Here is a 10147-nt window from a genome sequence, read left to right as displayed (position 1 = left end):
CCCCTGTGCTTAAATCCCTTAACTTAAAGCTTTCTAGAAGTTAAAAATCTTTGCATGTGCCATCTATTTTCCTCCTGAGAAAGACCTTGACGGATACAGTCATAGCAAGTTATGTTGCCTCCACTTGTAAAATCTCAAGACCTTTCCAGTTAGAAGTAGCTGTCTCCTAGGTGTCAACATTCACCTTCAACACGCACAACTACTACAAACTCCAGAACATGAGTCATGGTTGGCTAGACTGAGAGTTCTTCCAGGGAAGGGACACTGTTCTGAGTATAGGTGGATTCAGCCTCCCCCACCCCTGCACTTAGCCCAGCTTCTGGCATATAGTAGGTGTTCAGTAAATGTCTCTGACAGAGGCAGCACCCGTGGGCCCCAAGAGCTTCCACTCTCAGCTCCCTGCCTCCTCCCCTACGCCACCTGCAGCGTTGCTGGCACCTGTAGGATCTGGATCACCATGCTGGCCAGCTGGTTTATTTCTTATTGTGCTTGACAGAAGGAAGTTCATCCACGTGATTTTTGCATTATCCAGAAAGGGTGGGTACAGTATGTCCTGTGGTAAAAAGCTTGTGGAGAAATGCAGGTTTTAGTTTCACCCCCACATAGTTGCTATTCTTATGTGAGAGTTGCCCCCCTCATCCCCCCAAGCCTTGAAACATTTTATTTTGAGATGTGCGATTACAGTCTATGAAACAAATGAGACAGGAGGTGGTCATGAAGAGCCCCAGTATGTTGTACCTGCGACCTATTCCCAAATGCTGCAGAGGAATTATTATTTAGTCTAGGCAGCCATGAGGCATGTTATGTTTTTAAGAAACATTTACATCCGGGTAGGCCTGATTTTCTAATATTCCTGGTGGGAAGCACTTTGAACCATAAATGCACACTGAAAGGCAATTGCTATGGAGACTGAACCTCTGCAGTGCATTTCTCGGAGTTTTCTTCTCTGAGAGCTTCAGCATGTGTCCTAGGCACGCTGCTCTGGATGGGGGGCCTGGGCCCTGCAGTGTTGGGGGAAGGAGGAGGCAGCCCACTTGGGACTGGAACCCTCCCCAGGACGGAAAGCTGGAGAAAGCCACCCAAGGTAGGGTGTGTGTGTCGGAGGTGGATGGGGAATAGGTTCTTAGGGTGTGCAGGTCCCCAGCTCGCCGGCCTGTGCGAGGACCACGTGCACGAAGCGCGCGTGGGGGCCCCTGGCGCGCAGCCGCGGTGGGTGACCGCGCAGCGTCCCAGGGCCCGGGGTACCGGGCGTGTGCCACCCTGCGCTTCTGGTTAGGTGGAGGGCCCGCGCCGCCCTTCCCCCGTCCCCCCCTTGCCTGGTGTGTGCGCGGCCTCGGCCCAGCGCCCCGCTGAGCGGTGCCAGAACCCGGGAAAGCGCGCGCGCACCCGTGCGGGTGTGTGTGTGTGTGTGTGTGTGTGTGTGTGTGTGTGTGTGTGACAGTGTGTGTCAGGTGACTTGGGTCACGCAGTCTCTCTCTCCCTCCTCAGGGAGGAACTGCCGCGCTCCGGCTGACTCCTCCGCCGGCAGGCGGGCGGGGCGGGGAAGGGGGCTCCGGGCGCGGTGGGAACCGCGAGACCCAGACCTGGACGCCGACCGCCGCGGGGGGCGCGCGGCCCTGCCTCCGCGGGCTCCAGCGAACCTCCAGACAAAACCCCAATTCAGAAAGAGGTTGCGAGCGGCAGGCGAGGAGGTTTGGCCCCCCACCAGGGTCCCCCGCCGCCCCCGGGACGGCCGGCCGTGGGAGCGATGAGCCAGGTGCTGGGGAAGCCGCAGCCCGAGGAAGAGGACGACGACGAGGAGGATGAACTGGTGGGGCTAGCGGACTACGGGGACGGGCCCGACTCCTCGGACGCCGACCCCGACAGCGGGGCGGAGGAGGGAGGTGAGCGCAGAGTCTCCCGCCCGGCCCCACGCCCCGCGCGTCCTCAGCCCGCAGCCGGTCCCTTCCCTCTGTGTCTTCCAGCCCCGGGCCAGACCAGGCGCGCGGGCCGCGGACTTGGAGGGGGTCCAGGAGCACAGAGTTGAGGAGTGGGGGTGGGGAGGGGCGCCCGAGGAGCCACCGCGGGCTGCAAAATGGGGGATACCAGGTGCAGGCGGCAGAGGGGGGACCCGGATTCGTGGAGAGAGCAGAGAGGAGGCATCTGGGCAGGAGGAACGTGTGTTGTCTGTCCCCTTCCAGGGCCAGTATCTCCCCGCACCCCTCAGCCCCAGCTCTCCGCAGGGTCTGGGGGTTGGGAAGGGGAGGGGACCGCCCGGCGCGTCCTGGGATCTCTTACTGAATGCTGCTGTGGAAGCCTGGTCAGATGTCGTGGCTAAAAAAGGCAGCCGGCGGCAGCGTGACTGGCAGGGTCGTCGGCAGCTGCGGGTGTCAGTCTTACCCCGTGTCGCCACGGGAGGGGTCCTTGGGCTGCCCAGGTCTGTGGAGTGGGGGCATCCGTGGAGCCGTGGGGGGATGCGCGCAGGTGATGTGGGAGTCGCCGAGTGGCCGCGGGTTTCCCGGGATCCTGGCAAATACGGTTGTTAGGACACCTTATCTCTGCTCAGTGTCACCACCTGGGCATGGCGGTGCCTGCCCCGGAGTGAGCGCGGGCGGGGAGAGTCGTTACCGCTCAGAAGCAAACTCTATTTCCTGTTTAAGAAGCGGTATTTAGTAATTGTTCAGTCTGTGGGGGTTCCTGCATTTAATTCTTAGGGCCTAAGGAAGTTGAGAGTTTTTAGGATTCCAGAAAGGTTTATCTTTTTTGTCCGCCTCCAAAGCAAGGGAAAAATTCTCTATCGTAGGGTCACTTGAAGAGGTCAATAGAATCTGGCTGTTAACATCTAGATGAAGCTGTATGCTTCCAAAAGAAAGAACTAACTTCTAAACATTTCACTTTGAGGAAATTGTGTGAAGGATAGAACTACCTTTGTGACTTGATTTGGAAGAACTTTTATTGAAAATTCATTGAACTTATTTTAAAATTCCTACACAAAGCCTTTCTCTGGAGAACAGTTGCCATTATTTGACATATGATAGGTGCTATTTTCAATTAATCAGAAAGGGAAGAAAGTTTGAAAAAAAGGGCGGGGGGCGGGGGAAGAAAGTTAAATAAGCCTTGGGCCTGAAAGATTAGAAAGAAGCTTTCTAAGTCACACTTTTTCATAGCGTCCTGTCTCCAGAGAGGGTTTGTGCTAATTCCCCATTTGCTTAAATTTGGTGTGTGCACCTGTGTGCTTCTTTCTTCTGCACTCCCCATAATTGGTCCCACAGTTGAGCACGTGGCCACGTTTTTGTGGATAAAGGCTTTCAGTCCTTTTGTTGGAGTCTCTAGGGCTACCTTTGGTAATTAAATTGTTCAGTCGCTTTGTTATTATCCAAATTGCTTTCATTAGCTCCTCCTAGATTCTTAGCAGACTCTAGAGATTCAGAATGGGGATGTATTTGCAAGATATTTGAAATGGTAGACACACAATAGGGTGCATGTGTGATACTCTTTTAAAAAAAGAAAAAAGAGAGGCTATATCTGGGAAGAAAAGCCCTGTAATTCGATATTGTCCTGGGGACCTGAGAGGTTCCACGGAAAGTACCGGAACTGCTTATTTATTCTGCAGTTCTTTAAGGGGGCACTTTTAAAATTTGATTTGATGACTTGAAATTGAAATGAAAAGAAAGCTTTGCCTGAGGGGTGGGATTTCCTGAACAAAGGGCTTCCCCAGAGCCTGGTCTTGAATGCTCCCCACTGCTCCTAACCTAAAGGCAAACTCATCTGTAACTGATGCTTTTCATTACTTCAGCAATAAAATCATCCCTCGTGAGTTCTTGGGATCAACCTGGAATCTTGCTATAAAAGCATTGAGTGTATTTATGTGGTAAGAGGAGCAATTAATGAATATTTGCTCTTGCAAACATTACTGAAGCTAGGTCTTTCTCCCTCTGGGCCTGCTGTAGGTAGTGGTCTATTCTCAGAAGACTTCCTCTATTATCCCAGGTTCCTGTTCTTTCCGTGTCCCTGACTTTGATTTTGGGGTGTACGCCCGACTGCAGAATCACTATCAGGGCGTTCACTTTCTAGAGTGGCAGATAGGGTCCTCAGTCAGCAGTTCTAGCAGCAGTTATTCCTGACAGTGTCATGCCAGCCAGTATGGTCCTGGGGAGTCGAGATGAGGGTGGAGGCCAGGAGTTGTGACTTCCCTTTCTGGAACCTCAGAGTGCCACCAAAGGGTCATCCCAATTTCTAATGGGCCCTGGGCACATGTTGCATTAGAATCCTGTATTATTTTTGGCGAATTACTTTTACCGACTCTGTAAGAAATGAAATGTGAGGGGAAAGGGACTTATTTACTCTAAGGAAAGATGGGTATGGTATATTTTGAACCATGAACAAAGCATTTCTCTAATGAACCCCCTTCCCCCTTTACCTTCCTAATGGACTTTATTTAATGCCTTTGCTTAGTAGAGACCTGGGGCTTTTCCCCTGAGGTTTAGAAATCTCCCCTGCAGGTGGCATGCCTGACTAGGTGGCATGCCTTTAGGCATCACTAGGTAAGTTGCAAACCAGTTTATCAGGAGCTGTGCAAAAGAAGGTAGATTGAAAGTGGATAGCGTGAATTTCATTTCCGTTAGTCTTGGAAGGAACCTCTGATCTTATTTTTAAGACGAGGGCCATGTAAGTTTTATCACATTGTGCTATGCACTTCTCCGGCTTGCGCTCCAAATTTTACTCATGAATAGCAGGAGTGTTCTCGGGCACTTTAGTTCTGGTAAAGACAGATTTGGGCACCTCTCAACCTCCCTTTGAGAGTTGTTAATCAGAGATAAGGTGAGTCTCACCTTCAACCTCCAGGCTCCAGATAGAACTCTAGAGAATGGAAGCAATCAATAAGCCATTAAAAACAATTGCAGCAGAAATGATTTTTAGACACATGGAGTTTAAATCTTTAGTAAATTACTGTGCTTTAAACATTGCAATAACACGCGGCGCCTGGATGGCTCCGGCAGTTGAGGGTGAACGTCCAACTCTTGATTTGGGCTCAGGTCATGATCTCACAGTGAGTTCGAGCCCTGACTCAGAGAATCCTTGGGATTTTCTCTCTGCCCCTGCCTTGCTCATTTTCTCTCTCTCTCAAAATAAATAAACAAAAAAAAACTGCAATAAGAAGGAAAGCAGTGAAAAGATCATATTTAATCAGAAAGTGAAATTGTTTTTTTCCCAAAGTCTCTCCCAATTTTTAAGGGAAAGACACTATATATACTTGGCTAAAACAGCTGCTCATCCACAGCCCAGCTACATGTGTGTGGTCTTATTTCCACGGCAGCCTGTGAAGTCTCTCCTAAGAGAGCAAGTGACAGTTTAGGTGGTTACTAGAGGCATGAAGAATCCACCCGTCAGCAGGTGATACTTGTAAATGCAGTGAAACCACCTGTTTGCATCTATTAATCATGAGTGTCAGCTTTTTTTTTTCTTTAAAGTAATTTAAAAGTTATTAGTGAATTCATCCTCTCACTGTTCCTTGAGTGTAAGTAGAGATAGATAATTTTTCTCATGATAGTGAGACTGTGGCTCAGGGGTGCCAGGACTTTTCTGCAGCCACATGAGCTACACCTGAGCAAAGTTTAGGAGCGAGACAAGTTCGTGGATATGTAATCCCTTTCCTTGTAGTTCTGTCTTGTCCAAAAAGAGTTGGGTTGACCCCAGGCCTGGCTATGCCTAATCTCTTGGGTTTCCCTATAGCCCTGGAAATACAGAGATACAGAAGAGTTGGAATAGATGAAATACAGAATAGTTAATAGTGACCAAAGTCACACCTTAGACACAATGCTTGTCCGAATACATATATTTAGAGAGCATAGTTTTAAAATTATTTTTAAATTTTAATGTTTATTTTTTTAGAGAGAGAGAGAGAGTGTAAGCAAGGAAGGGGCAGAGAGACGGAGTCACAGAATCTGAAGCAGGCTATAGGACTCTGTGTTGTCAGCACAGAGCCCGACATTGGGCTCAAACCCACAAACCCGTGAGATCGTGACCTGAGCTAAAGTCAGACGCTTAACCTACTGAGCCACCCAAGCACCCCATAGACGACATAGGTTTATATTAGATGATTTGTAAACATGTTGCAGTGATTCAGAGAATCTTGATTCTATACTTTTTTTTCAGAAATCTCTCCCATTTTAATATCAGAACACATAAGGTAGTCTGATGGGGAAAAAAGAGGCAGAAACTAAGTTCTGGAGTTCTGGATAAGGGATGTAGCTCTGAGTTTGAAAGATCATCATTGTCAGTTCCAGGTGTCTCTCTGTTTACCCTCTGCTTCAGTCAGTCCCCTGACCCTCATAGCTGTGATTGGTGACACGGATTCATTTCCTACCTACCACAGCCACTTCTTCTCTGCTCATTTTTCTTACTTTCTTCTCTACCTCCTTTATTCTTCCTTATCTTTTTTTCTTTTTCAAATCTTTTCTGTTCTTCCTCTCTGTGAAAGCCCTCAAGCTCTCTTGTAACTGGCTTTCCCTGGTTCTGCTGTGATACTCTAGACAAATGGGTTTTTCACTCCTGATCTAAATCATTCAAGATGCTGTCGACTTTCTCCTCTTGAGGACCTTCGGGGGAGACTCCTACTCAGTTTCTCAGTGTGTAAAGTAGAGGACCACAGAAAACCCACCTGGATCACTCTCAAAGTGATGGTAAAAAAAAAAAAAAGTTCACAAGAACTTCTTGCAAAAGTGTTGGTAAATCAGAACACATCAGAAATGTTACTGAATATATATGTCAAGGAAAAACTTATGTATGGGATTATGTTTTCAGTGACCTGCCAGTGTGATGTGAGAGGATTTCATAAAGATTTGGTGTTCACACATAAATAAAAATTACCTTCAAAAATTTTCATGCCTGGGGCACCTGGGTGGCTCATCGGTTAAGCCTCTGATTCTTGGTTTCAGCCCAGGTCATGACCTCACAGTTTTGTGAGTTCCAAGCCCTGCATCAGGCTCTGTTCTGACAGTGTGGAGCCTGCTTGGGATTCTCTCTCTCCCTCTCTATTTGCCCCTCCCCCACTCACTCTACCTCTGTCTCTCAAAAATAAACTTAAAAAATTAAAAAAAAATAAAGGTTAAAAAACAAAACAACCCCCCCAAACTTTCATGCCTTTGAAAATATATGTTCTGTTTTCTGTTTGCATTTCATTCTCCTAAGTGTTAATCAAATGGACAATGAATCTTTATGATTTTTGCATATTCTCTTATTAGTGGTATTATTATCATTCATATATTTAATTTCCATGTGGGATGGAATTTCTCACTGAGCTCCAGGGTCCTTTTTTTTTTTTTTTTTTTTTTTTTTTTTAATTAAGTAGGTTCTACACCCAACATGGTGCTTGAACTCATGCCCTAAGATTGAGCCATGCTCTACTGATTGAGCCAGCCAGGTACCCCTGAGCTCCTGGCTCTTGAATGTATAAATAGTTCCATTGATCAGAAATGTAAAGGACCACATATAGTGTTGCAAATAGAAACAAACTAGAGGCTTCTTCCTAAAACTGTTAGTATATAGAAACTTAAGCCTTTGTTGACCCCACAGAATACTAATAGCAAAGAAATTCTAACTTTCCCTGAAGGCTATGTGAGCCTTAATGTGGCCACATTCCACAAAAGACCCTCTCATTACCTAGACTAGGGCTGGAGTAAAAAAAAAAAAAAACCAAAAAGAAAAAGAAAAGAAAGAAAGAAAGGGGGGTGCACCTGTATGCACAGGCTGATAGAGACTTATAGATAAGGACTGGGGTCACACAGCTGGTACATGGCAGAGCTGGGACTTGAACCCCAGTTTGTCACTCTCCTTATATTTTTGTTTTTTTGAGAGAGAACCTGCACGCAAGCTCACCACACATTACAAGTAGGGGGCAGAGGTAAAGAGAGAGAATCCCAAGCAGGCTCCACACTCAGTGAGGAGCCCACACAGGGCTCGATTCCACAAAGGTCAGATCATGACCTGAGCCGAAACCAAGAGTTGGACTCTCAACCTGCTGAGCCACCCAAGCGCCACCCCCCCGCCCCAGTATTTTTTAAACCATTTCACTTGCCATCACTTTGCCACCATGTTATCCTCATTTTTCGTTAAATCTTTGTTTCACTTTCCCATTTTGGACCCGTTCAGAGGTTATCACCTGTTGGGGAACTTTCCTTAATTATAGTAGTTTTCAATTGTATAATACTTAAGAATTTATGAAGTGCATTTCATATGATGTCTCGTTCTCTCCAAAGAGACCTCTTGAGGTTAAGGAGGCAAGGCCGATGTGTTAGCAGGGCATCAGGACTTTAGTTCCCATTTTCCTGATTTCTGGTTCCTTCTTTGTTGTGAGCATTCCCAACCCACAGATGAGTCAAGTGTGGCTCCTAGACAGCCCTGTGCTCAAGGTGTGAGGCATCTGTCCCTTCCTGTGTATGTATCAGGCCTATTGGGTTTTGACAGGGATCTGCCAGTTATTGATGAGGTAATTAACCTGTCCAGTTACGTGGTGCCTCCCTATAATGCTGTTCCATGGATGGTGGGGTTTCCCTAGTATTTTTAGCAATCTAGTTACAAAGCCAGACTGTTTGGAAAATTTGGGTACTGACAGGACCCAGTACAAGATAGCTAAGTTATGTTCAGTGCCCCTGACCACAGTAGATAAACTACCGAGGCATAAAGTTCATACTCTTGATACTCGAGTGCTAATCTGGGCCAAAGTCAGATATGAAGTTTCCTTTTAAAGCTTCTGTTAATTTAGCTTCAAATCCTGTTTAGTGGCTCTGATTCATTATTCAACATCTATTGAATGTTTATTGTAGTAAGTATTGAAGCCTCTGTTTTTACATCTGTAAAGGGGAAACATTATCACCTTGAGGATTAGAGGTGACACTGTTTTGAGCATGGTGGCCAAGGCTAAAACCTTTAAAAAATGCCCTCACCGCAGCCAACAGGATTAGAGGAAAATGAGCCATTGAGGCATGGGCTTGCATCAAATCTGCATTCCCACATCAAACCTGTCTGTGACCTCATGTGTTCCCACTCTTCCTCCTCTTGGGAGTTCCTGGATTCTTTCCTCACCTGAGCTGCAGGTGGACAGGCACCCCCCCCCCCACCCCCACCTCCACAGCTTCAAATACCTGTTCATCCTCTTTCCCTTTACCATCTTTGTGAATGAGCCCTTGTTGCCTTGGTCTGCCAGGTTGGGAACTCGGGGCTTCTTTCTCCCTTGTCGTCTGCGTCCAGGGGATTACTAAATACTATTGAGTCAATTGGAATTTCTTATAGATTCGTTCCTTCTGACCATTTACATGGCCTGTGCCTAAGTTCTTTCATTTTTCATTTGTGTTCTAGAAATGTTGCAGGATTTTTTACCTCAGTTCCCGGGGTTCGTTGTCTTGCCGCTTCAAAGAATGAAGAGGTGGACACAAAATGAGCAGCAGGCAAAAGTTTATTAGAGTAGAAGATCAGAGAGGGAGAATAGTATGAAAGCTCTCTTTACAGAGAGGGGTCATTCAAAAGTGAATGCCTGCTACAGTAGGCAAGGGTGTTTGTTTTACAAGGTTCTGGTCAGCTCTCCCTTCCCTTCCCCCTCAGTCCTTCTCAGGTCCTACCCTTACTGGATTGATAGCTCTAGGTGCTGGGTTGTCCATTCCTGATTGGCTCGTTTTCATTGTATGAGGCGTGGGTCTACAGCCATGTTCCTTGTGGGTCATACGTTTTATGGTCTACTACTTATTTTTAGTTAGGTCTTTAGTCAAATTCCAGAGGAAAACTTAAGGGGGAGTAGGTGGTATCTGTTACATTCTTAAGAGGAACCTTACGCCTGAGGGGGTTTGCTGTGGTTAGGCAATCCTAGCATTGTTCCAAAATACGTGTTTTTCCCCACCCAGGAACCTCAGGTTCTAATCTTTCCTTGTCTGCCTACTGAATCCTATCTTTTCCTGTTATAGAACAACCTAACTGCTGTCAGGGGAGGAAAAACTTATCCTCTTTTCTCTTAGGTTCTGAATTGGGAGCCTGCAAATTAAACTTTTGTCAGTTGACAAAAGATAGATTAACGGGAAAAACAGATTTAGTTCTATACTAATGCATGAGAGTACACAGAAAATGCAATTTAAGAGGTGTTTAGAGGGGTGCCTGGCTAGTTCAGTTGGAAAAGCAT

The 10147-nt window shown here is 46.8% G+C and overlaps 1 protein-coding gene and 1 long non-coding RNA gene across 3 annotated transcripts in view; one reads left to right on the top strand and one right to left on the bottom strand.

Annotated features, from left to right (window-relative positions):
- Positions 1-458: 458 nt before the first annotated feature.
- LOC123608726 lies at positions 459-3057 on the bottom strand. Its single transcript, XR_006717398.1, has 2 exons — positions 2278-3057; positions 459-566 (listed from the first exon to the last, which is right to left on the bottom strand). It is a non-coding gene; the product is annotated as an uncharacterized LOC123608726 (long non-coding RNA).
- The window catches only part of RRAGD (Ras related GTP binding D), a 41339-nt gene continuing 31906 nt past the window's right edge, over positions 715-10147 (top strand). The window contains exon 1 of one of the 2 annotated variants that reach the window (XM_045499019.1): positions 715-1084. In XM_045499019.1, coding sequence (XP_045354975.1) covers positions 880-1084 — 205 coding nt within the window. In that variant the 5' untranslated portion in view covers positions 715-879. Of the gene's footprint in view, positions 1085-1391; positions 1884-10147 lie in introns of those variants that run through there. The other variant, XM_045499020.1, reaches the window with a different exon arrangement.

This window comes from Leopardus geoffroyi, chromosome B2 (genome assembly GCF_018350155.1).
Source record: "Leopardus geoffroyi isolate Oge1 chromosome B2, O.geoffroyi_Oge1_pat1.0, whole genome shotgun sequence".
NCBI lineage: Eukaryota > Metazoa > Chordata > Mammalia > Carnivora > Felidae > Leopardus > Leopardus geoffroyi.
This window is presented reverse-complemented; position numbering and strand designations above follow the sequence as displayed.